This window comes from Heteronotia binoei, chromosome 8, assembly GCF_032191835.1.
Source record: "Heteronotia binoei isolate CCM8104 ecotype False Entrance Well chromosome 8, APGP_CSIRO_Hbin_v1, whole genome shotgun sequence".
In the NCBI taxonomy this organism is placed as follows: Eukaryota; Metazoa; Chordata; class Lepidosauria; order Squamata; family Gekkonidae; genus Heteronotia; species Heteronotia binoei.
In genome coordinates, this window is record NC_083230.1 from 110,590,520 (window position 1) to 110,605,227 (window position 14,708).

At 47.9% G+C, this 14,708-nt stretch overlaps 1 protein-coding gene across 4 annotated transcripts in view; it reads left to right on the plus strand.

The window, feature by feature from the left end:
- EPS8 (epidermal growth factor receptor pathway substrate 8) overlaps window positions 1-14,708 on the plus strand; it is a 119,976-nt gene that overhangs the window by 60,430 nt on the left and 44,838 nt on the right. For all 4 annotated transcript variants that reach the window (XM_060245877.1, XM_060245879.1, XM_060245880.1 and 1 more), the window contains exons 12-13: window positions 3,129-3,277; window positions 12,544-12,727. In XM_060245877.1, coding sequence (XP_060101860.1) covers window positions 3,129-3,277; window positions 12,544-12,727 — 333 coding nt within the window. The remainder of the gene's footprint in view (window positions 1-3,128; window positions 3,278-12,543; window positions 12,728-14,708) is intronic.

Sequence of the window (14,708 nt, forward strand, 5' to 3'; positions counted from 1 at the left end):
CTTCAACACAGCCGTTTTCTTAAAAAGACATCTCTCTAGATTTTGACGATGTTTCAATTCTTTCTTCAGTTTAACGGCTCAATTATTTAGGAACTCCGTTCTACATTCTATAATCACAGAATCAAGCTTCTCATTTCAGTGCAAACATCTAAGACATCTTTTTAAGAACGCAACTGCAGTGAAGCTACGTTCCTCAGGAGCACCCACTTTGTGAATTCCAGTTGGACTATTTCCAAGTTAGGACTTACATCTATTCATTTGGGGATGGGGGTTTCTGGCCCCTTTAGGGTTTCTGTTACTTTAAAAGGTCCTAGCATCGCCGACCTTTATCATTATTGTATTGTTTATTATGCATTATACACAATTCTTGTAATATATATTTTTGCAAACTGAAAGATGGTGTATTACTTGGTGGCTTTGATCAGTCTACTAATTACACCAAGTGCCCTTCAAACAGCAAACTTCTGGTTGGTGGCTGGAAATCTAGAGAAAATGGTTGCTTTGGAAGGTGGGCTTTATGACATCATACCCTGCTGAATTTCCTCCCGTCCCAAAACTCCACCCTCCCCAGGCTCAGCCCCATCCCAAATCTCCAGGGGTTTTTCAACCCCCAGCTGACAAGTGACAACTCTCGTTGGTGTAGTGTTTAAGTGGGCGGACTCTTATCTGGGAGAACCGGGTTTGATTCCCCACTCCTCCACTTGCAGCTGCTGGAATGGCCTTGGGTCAGCCATCACAGGAGTTGTCCTTGAAAGCGCAGCTTATTGGGAGAGCCCTCTCAGCCCCACCTACCTCTCAGGGTGTCTTTTGTGGTGGGAGAAGATATAGGAGATTGTAAGCCGCTCTGAGTCTCTGATTCAGAGAGAAGGGCGGGGTATAAATCTGTGGTCCTCTTCTTCTTCTGTCCTTGAAAGGGCAGTTGCTGTGAGAGCCCTCTCAGCCCCACCTACCTCTCAGGGTGTCTGTTGTGGGGAGAGAAGATATGGGAGATTTTAAGCTGCTCTGAGTCTCTGATTCAGAGAGAAGGGCAGAGTATAAAACTGCAGTCTTCTTAAAATCTGTCATGTTTCTATAACTCTTGGCTTGTCACAAGGAAGAAAGCAATCAGGAAAGGATCAGTGTCCATTTGTGTCCATGCGTATTTGACAATATACTTATCCCACTTCTCAGTTGTACTCCCAAAAACAATACTCTCAAACTTTCTCAACAGGACAATTGAAAAAAATACCGAACAACATTTTCTGTGATTAAAATAACATTTATCAGGATGCCCTGACCAACAGCAGTGAGAAATGACACCACAACACCCCCCTGAAAGGAACCTTATCAAATAATAATGGCCTATTGTCTAAGTTCTGGTTAAAGAGAATCATTTTCATCCCTCCATTGCCAAGGATAAAGCGCTGATTTGGGGCAGCTTCACCTCTGTAAGCAACTTCAAAAGGGGATTAGATAGATTCATGGAGGAAAGGTCCATTGGCGGCTGCTAGCCATGGGAACCTCCATGTTCAGAGACACTAAGTCTCTGAATCCCAGAGCCAGGAGGCAGCATCAGGGTAAGGCTTCAGCTTCTTTGCCCTGTTGTTGGCTTTCCAGAGGAGCTGGTTGGCCACTATGTAAGACAGGAGGCTGGAATGGATGGACCACTGGTCTGACCCAGCAGGGGTCTTCTTAGGATGCTGGACTAGATGGACCTCTGGTCTGATCCAGCAGGGCTCTTCTTATGTTCTTAGAATGCTGGACCGAATGGACCTCTGGTCTGATTCAGCATGGCTCTTCTTATGTTCTTAGGATGCTGGACTAGATGGACCTCTGGTCTGATCCAGGAGGGCTCTTCTGGTGTTCTTGGGATACTGGACTAGATGGACCACTGTTCTGATCCAGGAGGGCTCTTCTGGTGTTCTTAGGATGCTGGACTAGATGGACCACTGTTCTGATCCAGGAGGGCTCTTCTGGTGTTCTTGGGATACTGGACTAGATGGACCACTGTTCTGATCCAGGAGGGCTCTTCTGGTGTTCTTAGGATGCTGGACTAGATGGACCACTGGTCTGATCCAGGAGGGCTCTTCTGGTGTTCTTAGGATACTGGACTAGATGGACCACTGTTCTGATCCAGGAGGGCTCTTCTGGTGTTCTTAGGATGCTGGACTAGATGGACCACTGTTCTGATCCAGGAGGGCTCTTCTGGTGTTCTTGGGATACTGGACTAGATGGACCACTGTTCTGATCCAGGAGGGCTCTTCTGGTGTTCTTAGGATGCTGGACTAGATGGACCACTGGTCTGATCCAGGAGGGCTCTTCTGGTGTTCTTGGGATACTGGACTAGATGGACCACTGTTCTGATCCAGGAGGGCTCTTCTGGTGTTCTTGGGATACTGGACTAGATGGACCACTGTTCTGATCCAGGAGGGCTCTTCTGGTGTTCTTAGGATGCTGGACTAGATGGACCACTGTTCTGATCCAGGAGGGCTCTTCTGGTGTTCTTGGGATACTGGACTAGATGGACCACTGTTCTGATCCAGGAGGGCTCTTCTGGTGTTCTTAGGATGCTGGACTAGATGGACCACTGGTCTGATCCAGGAGGGCTCTTCTGGTGTTCTTGGGATGCTGGACTAGATGGACCACTGTTCTGATCCAAGAGGGCTCTTCTGGTGTTTTTGGTATGCTGGACTAGATGGACCATTGGTCTGATCCAGCAGTGCTCTTCATATGTTCTTAGGATGCTGGACTAGATGGACCACTGGTCTGATCCAGCAGGGCTTATGTTCTTAGGATGCTGGACTAGATGGACCACTAGTCTGACCCAGCAGGGCACTTCTGATGTTCTTAGGATGCTGGACTAGATGGACCATTGGTCTGATCCAGCAGGACTCTTCTTATGTTCTTAGGATGCTGGACTAGATGGACTACTGGTCAGATCCAGCAGGGTCTTCATATGTTGGACTAGATGAACCACTGGACTAGATGAACCACTGATCTGTTCCAGCAGGGCTCTTCTTATGTATGGACTGGTCTAGAAGCTGCCTGGAAAAGTCTTTCTAGAAAGTCATTTTGTCCACCTTTTTTCCTGGAATCTATTACTGGTTCTTTTGTATAAATCACTCTCTTTTTATTCTTCTGTTTTACAGGTGGTACAAGCCACAGGAGGCCCAGAGCTTGCCAATACTGTCCTCAGTCCTCTGTTAACAAAAGACACAATAGAATTCTTGCGTTACACAGTCACAAGCGATGAAGGACAACTGTGGATGTCGCTAGGTGACACGTGGACCAAAGCCAGGTAACAAACAAACAGACCCTTCTCTGTTTTGCTGTTTTATACATTCAGAGAGCATCCAGGTTCACTGATAACAGTTGGATGTGGGCAAATTATTTTGCTTCCTCCAGGTTCTTGACTCAAGCGATTCTGTGTTGGGTTCTGCTTATTAGTTTGCATGGTCTGTAAACAAAGAAGTCCCCTGATAATTAGGGTTTCAGTTAAAAGGTCCTTAATCTTTGTCATCCACTGAAAATGAAGGCGGTCTAGGATAATGGGGAGGGGGAATCAGTGTAGAGCCTGTCACTGTCAAGGGACTCCTTAACCTTTGCCATCATTGGTGAAGTGATTATGTAAATAGTAGTCAGGTCATTTTTCTGAATCTGGCAGAGACTAATGGATCTTCAGCATATGTCTAGATGGCCTGAATAACCAAGCAAGCAATATGGCATGACTATTATACAGGGTGGGGCTGTGGCTCAACAGAAGAATCATGGAGTTGGAAGGAACCTCCACGGCCATCTCGTTCAGTGGCCTCCAACCTTTTTGGCACCAGGGACCATGGAAGACAATTTTTCCAGAGACTGGAGGGAGTGATGCTGGAGGTTCTGCTGCCCCAGGCTGCCCCCCCACGCCCGTGCGCATCCCTGCATTCTTGGGGGTCTTTAAATGGGGGAAGGAGACGGGGCCTGTTTCTGCCACCTCCCCACTAGTTTGCCAGGATCTCCCTCCCCCTGCCATAGACCCCCTGATTGGCAGGGGTCTATAAATGAGCGGTAGGCTAAGGTCGCAGCTGTGCTGCCCCTTTCACCAGCCTGGGACCTGGGCAGATGAAAGAGACAGTATGGCCTCACTCCGAGGCTGCTTCCCCTGCAAGGGGAGGAAGCCTCAGAGCGAGGCCATGCTGCCTTTTTCGCCTGCCCAGGTCCCAGGGCTGGCTGAAGGAGGGGTGGGGCTGCTCTGCCTCTTTCATCCTCCTGGGTCCTATGTGAAAAGGGCTGTGGGGCTGCTCTGTCTTGCTCCGCAGCCCGGTTGCTAGGAGGCCACGGACTGGGACTGGTCCACGGACCAGTGATTGGGGACCCCTGATTTAGTCCAACCCCCTGAACAGTGCAGGAAATTCATAAATACCTCCTCCCCACACATACTCTCAGTTGTCAGACCCAGAGGCAAGGAAAAGACAAGTAAAGTTCAAGATCTTTATTCCAGCATCATAGGCAGATACAGGCGTTGTCAGAACTGGCTCTCCCGCCAGTTCCTTGCTCTTATAACCCCCCGCCCCAACCGTTATAATTCAAGCCAAGCGCATCAAGCTAAAGCAGGGAATTTGCGCGGATTCACTGTATTGCAGTCATCACCCCAGGTGTTCGTTATCACCCTTTGGTTATATCTCCTCCAGCTCTTCTGACCTTGGTTGCATAGTAACTTAGCAAGTTCCCAGACATGCCACCCTAAAGCTAAAGCGGGGATGCTTCAAAGCCAGCCTAATACGGCACAAGCGTTAACATTGTAGTGTTATAAATTGGATACATATGGCAAGAGGAACAACGATGGAGTGACTCTTGACATCAGTGACCCAGAGCCAGTTTGGTGTAGTGGTTAAGTGTGTGGACTCTTATCTGGGAGAACTGGGTTTGAATTCCCACTCCTCCACTTGCACCTGCTAGCATGGCCTTAGGTCAGCCATAGCTCTGGCAGAGGTTGTCCTTGAAAGGGCAGCTGCTGTGAGAGCCCTCTCCAGCCCCACCCACCTCACAGGGTGTCTGTTGAGGGGGAGGAAGGTAAAGGAGATTGTGAGCCGCTCTGAGACTCTTCGGCGTGGAGGGCGGGATATAAATCCAATATCTTCTTCTTCTTCTTTCATGCCCAGAAGATGGCAAAAAACCCCTCCTCTAGAATCCCTGGCCAAATTGGCCTGGAAAAACATTGCTTCCTGACCCCATAGTGGTGAACATCATTTGCCTGGGCACGTAAGCAAGCGCCACAAGAAGTAAGCACTGATGCAGCCTTTCCTGCCCTCCCTCCTGTGGTCTGCCTAAGTTCACAGAATCAGCATTGCTGTCAGATGGCCGCTTCTCCTCTGTTTGGAAACCTCCAAAGAAGGAGAGCCCACCACCTCCTGAGGAAGCCTGCTCTGAGGAAAAGCCTCTGCTTAGCCTGCAGTAGGTCCCAGGTTCAATCCCTGGCATCTCCAATTAAAAGGATCTTGTAGCAGATGTGAAAGACCTCTGCCCGAGACTGGAAAGCTGCTACCTGCTTGAGTAGACAATACTGACTTTGGTGGACTGATCGTCTTATGAAGCATAAAGCCGCTTCGTTCATGTGTGAGGTTCCCTAAATTCCCCCACCCACCCTGCTTTCCAAATGTCAATTTTAAAATGTTCCCCGCTTATGCAATTTACATAGGGCATAACAGGGCTCACTTTGTAGCAGGAGCTACAAAGGGTGGGATAAATGCGTTAGACCGGACTTCAGATGGTCGTGGAGGCTCAGGGAGAGACAAGGTGGTCGTTGAAGGGGTCGGGCCTTAAAGGTAAAGATGGGGTCAATATGATGAAAATCACCTTACGGGTAGGGTTGGCCCTGCCACTAGGCAAAGTAGGTGATTACCTAGGGTGCCAGCCTTCTGGGGGTGCCAAATTGTGCTTTTCATTTTCCCCACAATTCATCTGTTTTTGAAAATATCAGTAGTAGAAAAAAAAAAGATATTAGATTTATATCCCACTCTCCACTCCGAATCTCAGAGTCTCAGAGCGGCTCACAATCTCCTTTATCTTCCTCCCTCACAACAGACACCCTTTGAGGTGGGTGGGGCTGAGAGGGCTCTCCCAGCAGCTGCCCTTTCAAGGACAACCTCTGCCAGAGCTATGGCTGACCCAAGGCCGTTCCAGCAGCTGCAAGTGGAGGAGTGGGGAATCAAACCCGGTTCTCCCGGATAAGAGTCTGCACACTTAACCACTATACCAAACTGACTCTCTCTCTCTCTCAGTACGGGGGGCAGGAGGGGTAGAAGTTAGCCTTGTCTAGGTGCCAGATAATCTAGGGCCAGCCCTCCTTACAGGTCATCTTTGCAAGCAGTCGGGATTATGACTGTGTGGCAATGAGCCGCTTTTCTCAGTTTAAAAAAAAATCCTGTGCTTCCCAAAGTAGATATTTAGTGACACAAGAAAGGAATGAAGGGGATTATGTAGAGGACTGCAAGAATATCTTTGACAACACCTGCTGCCTTAAGTGCTCTAGATGCCAGGGATCGAAACTGGGACCTTTTGCATGCATGAAATGTGCTTTAGCAGTGAACCTCAGCCCTTCCCCCATAATGTGTTTTGAAGGCTTGAGGTTTGGAAAGGTGCAAAGGAACTGGCATAAAATGGCAGGGATGGAAAGAGCGGGGTGTGGCTCAGTGGCAGAGCCTCTGCGTGGCATGCAGAAGGTCCCAAGTTCAATCCCCGGCATCTCCCGTTGAAAGGAGTAAGAAGAACTTCCTGACAGTTAGAGCGATTCCTCAGTGGCTCAGGTTTCCTTGGGAGGTGGTGGGCTCTCCTTTCTTGGAGGTGTTTAAAGAGAGGCTAGATGGCCATCTGACAGCAATGAAGATCCTGTGAATTGAAGGGGAGGTATTTGTGAGTTTCCTGCATTGTGCAGGGGGTAGAACTAGATGACCCTGGAGGTCCCTTCCAACCCTATGATTCCATGATTCTAAGCAAGTGATGTAAAAGACCTTTGCTTGAGACCCTGCTGCCAGTTGAGTAGGCAACGCTGACACTAATGCACCAGTGTGAGTGGTTTGATTCAGTATAAGGCAAGCTTCCAAGGCATGTGAGGATTTGAATTTGGGTGTCTCAGATTCTAGCCTAACATTCTAACTACTACACTGTACTGGCTCCAGGGCTCGGTCCTTACTTTGTAGACAGGTTGCACTGCACCATGGTCTAGCACACGGGTGACCAAACTTGGTTAATGCAAGAGCCACATAGAGGAAACATCAGATGTTTGAGAGCTACAAGACGTGAACACCAGATTTTTGAGAGAAGGAAGGAATGGAATGGTAGAGGAAGACAGAGGTATAAAGAGAAACTTTAACTTTAAATGAATTCTCCAAGCCACCAGCTGACTTGGCTTGGAGAAATTATTTAAAGAGACAATGGCCTTCTCCAGGGGTGGAATTCTAGCAGGAGCTCCTTTGCATTTGAGGCCACAAGCTGCTGATGTAGCCAATCCTCCAAGAGTTTACAAAAAAGAGCCCTGTTAGCTCTTGGAGGATTGGTGCATCAGGGGTGTGTGGCCTAACATGCAAAGGAGCTCCTGCTAGAATTCCACCGCTGGCCTTCTCCAAGCTGGCCAATTGGGTGGTGGGGGCTTCAAGAGCCACACAATATGTGTAAAAGAGCCACCGTCTGGCCACCCTTGGTCTAGCATTATGCAAACTTCTCAACTTCACTCAAGACTCACCAGGTTCCTCCCTGCCATTATCCAACTGAGCAACCAGCTACTATAGAACTCATGTACCAGAGAAGGAACCAGTTGAGTTTCAGTAGGAGGCAGCGCTCTCTCTTTCTCTCTCCCCCCTCCCTCCCTCTCCCTATGTATTTGTGCAGTCCGTTTTTTGTAGCAGGAACTCCTTTGCGTATTAGGCCACACCTTCCTCATGTAGCCAATTCTCCAAGAGCTTACAGGGCTCTTCTTACAGGGCCTACTGTAAGCTCCAGGAGGACTGGCTACATGAGGGGTGTGTGGCCTAATATGCAAAGGAGTTCCTGCTACAATAAAAGCCCTCTGTGTGTGTGTGTGAGAGAGAGAGAGAGAGAGAGAGAGAGAGAGAAAGAAACAGAGACACCCTGTTTCAATTAATTACCCTGTTTAATCTGACCCCCAAATGTGTCAGTCATTAAGAGCCTCTGTACCTTTTTCTTGCTGGTGATTGTTAAGAATGACTTCCCAGTAAGCAAAGATGCATCAATGTCCTGTTGATTTTAGCATTCCCAGGGCTACCTCGTTATTCCTAGTCACTTTGATTGATTTCTGACAAGGCCCATAAATTGGGGGGGAGGGGGAGTCCAAGAAGAAACTGTAAAGCACATTCCAGGGAGCCGTATCTCTTTGGAAGATTCAATAATTCAAACAGCAGGATGGTGCTTTGCGGCGAGAGCCGCTACTTCATGCTGGAACATTTTCACTGATCCCAAAAATATCTATCTACTTAGCAGTTGTCGGCTTCTGTATCTCATGGGAACTACAAGTGCAGAAAATGTGAAAAGCATTGTGTGTATGTGTGTGTGTAAATCGGAACATTTTCTTCACCGGTTTTCCGTGCCCCAGCCTTTTTTTGAAAGGTGACATAACTTTGCTGTTCATTCTGTATTAAGAAAACTTTTGAGCAGGCCTCGGATTCAGTGGGAGCTCACAGGAGCGCAGCCCCTGAACCTTTCTGAGAGTTCCACCTCCACCTTGTCCATTGAATAGTAAGCGCAGCTGCATAACAATCCCTGGATGAGCTCCGCTACCTATTTTTCTACAAAATGACCCCTGCTTTTGAGTGTTCGGAGTGCTTCATATGAAGTCTGTTACTGGGCTCCTTTGCCTGGAGACCGAGCTCTGTGAAGAAAAAGCCGAGGGACTTGGGAAGGCTCACACGATTGCTCTCTTTAAGTATCTAAAAGCCTTATTCAGAATGTAACAAGCACAATTTGCGATTCTTTTAATTTGCTAAAAACATTCCCATGGCTCTACATACCAACTCACTGCCCACTTTCTCTGTATTTAAAGATGGCTTGCCATTCCAGTTTTGTCTGAAAGCATACAAAAGCTTACATTCTGAATAAAACTTGGTTAGTCTTAAAGGTGCAAGTTGTCTACTGCTTTGTTCTATTGCTTCAGACCAACACGGCTGCCCCCTTGGATCTATCTAAAAGTCTGTCTTTTTCAAAGTAGGCAGGGAGTGGTTCCTATCAGCTGCAGAGGACAGAACTCAGAATAGTGGGTTTAAATTCCAGGTGGATATTAGGGGGGGAAATTTACAGTAAGAGTAGTTTAGCAGAGGAATTGGCTTAGGGAGGTGGTGAGGTCCCCATTACTCTTCCCACTGGGTGCCATTTCCTCAGCAGCTTTGAGCCCTCATATGGCGAAATAAAAACCTGCCAAAAAACCCCGTTATTTGTTGTGGAATATGTGGCATGGAATTTGTCCCTAACCGGGGACAAATTCCCCACAAGTATAGCCACCTTCAAGAGGGGTTTAGATAAAAATATGGAGCACAGGTCCATCAGTGGCTATTAGCCACAGTGTATGTGTGTATATAACATTTTTTGCCACTGTGTGACACAGAGTGTTGGACTTGATGGGCCGTTGGCCTGATCCAACATGGCTTCTCTTATGTTCTTATGGTCAGGAATGCTCTAGGCCAGGGATGGCCAACGGTAGCTCTCCAGATGTTTTTGCCTACAACTCCCATCAGCCCCAGCCAGCATGGCCAATGGCTGGGGAGAGCTATGGTTGGCCACTCCTGGAGAGCTATGGTTGGCCACCCCTGCTCTAGGCTGATTCTGAATTGAGCAGCGGTTGGGCTAGATGGCCTCTATGGTCCCTTCTAACGCTGTCATTCTAAGATTCTCTTCACAGAACAAGGCAGGTGAATTGCACATGGGGAACTAAACCTGAATGAGCACATGGCTTACATAAAAGCCAAGTTGTGGCAGGCTGTCTCTTCTTTTGAGAACGCACGCATAGTTGGTCTTGAGGACAAAAGGAGACTGAGGAAAAATCGCACTGCTACAGCACCAACCCTAAATCAGACTTTTCCCTGCAGCCACTGTGGCCGGACCTGCCTGTCCCGCATTGGTCTTGTCAGCCACCAGCGAGCCTGCAGCAGACGTGGACTATTGCACCCTTCTTAAATCTTCGTTCGCGAAGCCAAGCCGAGTGAGAGAGAGAGAGAGGAGCAAAACACACAAATTAGTGTGTGAAATACAGTCATTCAGCAGCCATGGGGATGGGGGCAGGAGGAATGGATTAAGACCACAATGCTTGTTGATGGATCGCCCAGATTGATGGGGCTGGTGGCTGGGTGTGTGGCTGGTGTGTTGGATAGGGGCTATCATAATTTTGAGTAAGGGCATTGAATACCTGATTGGTTCTTCTGTGATGTTGTCTTGACTGCCTTTTTGGCCAATGTAATTTTTTACTTGGTTTCGCCCATTTTGGATCCTGTCTATGTTTTATCCCATTAAAGGGTTTTTTAAAAATGTTTAATCATGTCCCCTGTTAAGCCCTTTTACTGTAAAATTTCATTCTTTTTTGTTGTCTGTGATTCTCAAGATTAAGATTATTGTCCTTTTTAATCTCTATTATTATTAATTATCAATTGGCATTACAATTTGATGTATCTATTTTGTTTTATGTTGTAAAAAAGTAAAGGTAGTCCCCTGTGCAAGCACCAGTCGTTTCTGACTCTGAGGTGACATTGCATCATGACATTTTCACTGCAGACTTTTTATGGGGTGGTTTGCCAATGCCTTCCCCAGTCATCTACACTTTTCCCCCAGCAAGCTGGGTACTCATTTTACCAACCTCGGAAGGATGGAAGGCTGAGTCAACCTTTTACTGTAAAATTTCATTCTTTTTTGTTGTCTGTGATTCTCAAGATTAAGATTATTGTCCTTTTTAATCTCTATTATTATTAATTATCAATTGGCATTACAATTTGATGTATCTATTTTGTTTTATGTTGTAAAAAAGTAAAGGTAGTCCCCTGTGCAAGCACCAGTCGTTTCTGACTCTGAGGTGACATTGCATCATGACATTTTCACTGCAGACTTTTTATGGGGTGGTTTGCCAATGCCTTCCCCAGTCATCTACACTTTTCCCCCAGCAAGCTGGGTACTCATTTTACCAACCTCGGAAGGATGGAAGGCTGAGTCAACCTTGAGCTGGCTATCTGAACCCAGCTACCGCTGGGATCGAACTCAGGTTGTGAGCATAGAGTTCGGACTGCAGTACTGCAGCTTTACCACTCTGCGCCACGGGGCTTTATGTTGACATATGGGCAAATTGTATGCTCATTCCTTCCTGTAAGCTATTGTTATGCGATTAAATTGAACCACAATGTAGGGAATTGGGCTGGGGGTGCACAGACATGGAGATAATTTTCCTGAATAAAAATGCACCACTCCCCTGGCCTACTTTAAACCTCAGCAGGGAAGCAACAAAATAGGGGAGGGGGTTGCAAGTGTTTATTTTGCCATATGGAGGCTCAACGCTGCTAGAGGGAAGGAGGGAAGGTTTCCAGCTGGGGAAATGACACCCAGTGGGAGGAAAATTAAAGAAGATCAGATCCCCAAAACTCTGATTTTTAGGGACAAATTCCATACCACATATTCCACAATGAACAAGGGTTTTTTTTGGCAGGTTTTTATTTTGTCATATGAGGGCTCAAAGCTGCTGGGGAAATGGCACCCAGTGGGAGGAGTGTTAATTAGACCAGATCTCCAAAGCTCTGGTTTTTAGAGAAAAAATCCATGCCCTGTACTCTAGTCACAGAACTCCAGCATGGTACTTTGGCTTATGGCCGCCAAATGAATTCAAGATAGAAGTGAGATTCAAACCAGGGGTGTCAAACATGTGGCCCGGGGGCTTCATAAGGCCCCTGAAGGGTTCTTATCAGGCCCATGAGCAAGTCTGCTTTCTTCTCCTTCTCTCTTGCTTCCTTCTGTGTCCATGACTTGCTTTGCCAGGCTTGCTCAGTCACACAGGAGCTACAGAGCCTCCATATCCTCAATTGGCTCAGGCTCCTCCCTTGGGGAGGAAGAGAGGAGAGAGAGCTTGCTTTGCCACGCTCTCTCAATTGCACAGCGGAGCTACTGAGCCAAGCCTCTTTTCCTTCTCTTGGCTGAGGCTCCGCCCCTCCTCATCCCCTGGGGAGGGAGGGAAAGAATCAGAGCTTTGTTTGCCCAGTTCCCCCAGTCACATGGGAGAGATACAAAATCTTTAATTGCATTTGTCTGTGTCCTTTATATAGTTTATATCTCTGCTACCTGGCATTACATTTTATGACAAATGTGGCCTGGCCCAACAAGGTCTCATTTATGTCAGATTCGGCCCTCATAAAAAATGAGTTTGACACTCCTTCTCATTTATGTCATTTAGGTCTCATTTATGTCAGATTTGGCCCTTATAACAAATGAGTTTGACCCTCCTATTTAAGGCAATATGTGAAGTGCATTTGGGCCATTTCGAACATAGTTGCTATAACTTACCATCCACCACTAAAGCAGGTTCTGGCTTTCTCCTTTCCTTAGGGCAGAGTGGCCCAAAGAACAGTTCATCCCCCCCTACGTGCCACGATTCAGAAACGGCTGGGAACCCCCTTTGCTAAGCTTCATGGGGCCCCCGAAGGAACAGGAGCTCAACCAGCTGGCGGAGTCCGTGGCCAATGTGGCGGAGCAGCAGCGGAAGCAAGAAATGAAACGGCTATCAGCTGAGGTAGGGAAAGCCCTATCCATTTTGTAGCAGAATCCACACGAGGAGGGCTCGTGTGCACTAGCGTAGGAATTGGCTTACAGCAGGGCTGGATTAACAAGCTCCACTTGCAGCTGCTGGAATGGCCTTGGGTCAGCCATAGCTCTCGTAGGAGTTGTCCTTGAAAGGGCAGCTTCTGTGAAAGCTCTCTCAGCCCCACCCACCTCGCAGGGTGTCTGTTGTGGGGGAAGAAGATAAAGGAGATTGTGAGCCGCTCTGAGTCTCTGATTCAGAGAAAAGGGCGGGGTATAAATCTGCAATTCTTCTTCTTGGCTATATGGCCATCTGACAGCAGTGAAGATCCTATGAATTTAGGGGGGGTATTTGTGAGTTTCCTGCATTGCCAGGGGGTTGGACTAGATGACCCTGGAGGTCCCTTCCAACTCTATGATTCTTCTTCTAGGCACTGGCCTGTGGGCCCCCACGTCTTTAGGGGCCCCGGGCTGGCTCCCCCCCACATTTTCCCCCCTGTTTGCAGCCCTCACAGTCTTCACACACAGCCAGCAGCTGAGCCGCTCTTTGCCCAACTTGCCTGGTGCCGCTTCTGTTGGTGGCATCGCCAAGTTTGCCTCTCTCTGCCTCTCCCCTGCAGCTTTGTCAAAGGGGCTTTTGAGAAGGTGCCTGCAGGCTGCAGCAGGGGCCACAGGCAGTGGGGCGGGCGCTCCGACTCTGAGATAATTTGCGAGGGTCCCCCACTGAGATTTTGACTGCCTAGAGGCCTCCACAGGGTGTAATCCGGCACTGGCTTACAGCCCGCCGAGTGCTTGTTTGGTTTGTGGCTGTCATCAAACACAGCATCAGAGGAATACATATTGACCTCCTCCACAACTTATGCGTACTCTGCCGCATGCTCGGGAGCACAGGCTGCTCTGTTCGTTCCAGCGGAGAAGGGTGACGACACTCAGAAGTGACAGACGAAATTGCTCCCTCCTCCTTTGGAACGACTTAAACGATATTACTCCTTTAACCTGCAGATTAGAGTTGTGCTGCACTGGCGTCCGCATAAACCAGGCTGGGAGCACTTAAGATGGCTTTGCTGGATTGCATCCGAATGACTCAAGCTACCCTGAGCCTCGTTTGTGGAGGGAACGGCAGAGAATAAATTTAATAAAAATAAATTTAAAAAGAAGTCACTGCGCAGAAGGTGGCAACGACAAACCCCCTCTGCTTGTCTCTCGCCGTGAAAACCCCGCGAGGTGGAGCATTGTAGCCTCACTGTGTTGGTTGCAACTTGATGCCGCTATTATTGCCACTGTGCTGTACAATGGATCGTCAGCCTGCCTAGAAGTAAAGCAGGAGCTCAAGAAGAAGACTGTAGATTTATACCCCGCCTTTCTCTCTGAATCAGAGTGGCTTACAATCTCCTTTATCTTCTTCCCCCACAACAGACACCCTGGGAGGTAGGTGGGGCTGAGAGAGCTCTGACAGAAGCTGCCCTTGCAAGGACAGCTCTGCAAGAGCTCTGGCTGACCCAAGGCCATTCCAGCAGGTGCAAGTGGAGGAGTGGGGAATCAAACCCAGTTCTCCCAGATAAGAGTCTGTGCACTTAAGCACTATACCAAACTGGCAAAAAATCATTTCCACACTCCCCATTAAGGCAGGAGCAGCTGCTTGCTTAAAATGATCTATGCAAATCATTAGTCAGTGGGATCGGCAGCACCTCGGAAGGCAAAGCAGGGGATATTCATCTTGAAGTGCTCTATAAAGGCTTTCAGAACACAGATAAACATGTAAACAGAATCAGATTCTGAAGCTACGCTGTCGGGTTGTAATTTGTCACTTTGGTTGTGAAAGCAGGGAGAAGGAGAGAGATATGATCCACTGACAGGGAAGTGTCCACATAGCGTAGCTCAGAGCTCGTTCCCTGCAAGGTCTTCTCTTTCCTTCTAGGTATCCTTTTCTGAATTCAGAAGAAAAGTATGTTAATGGCATACTTGCTGCTTCC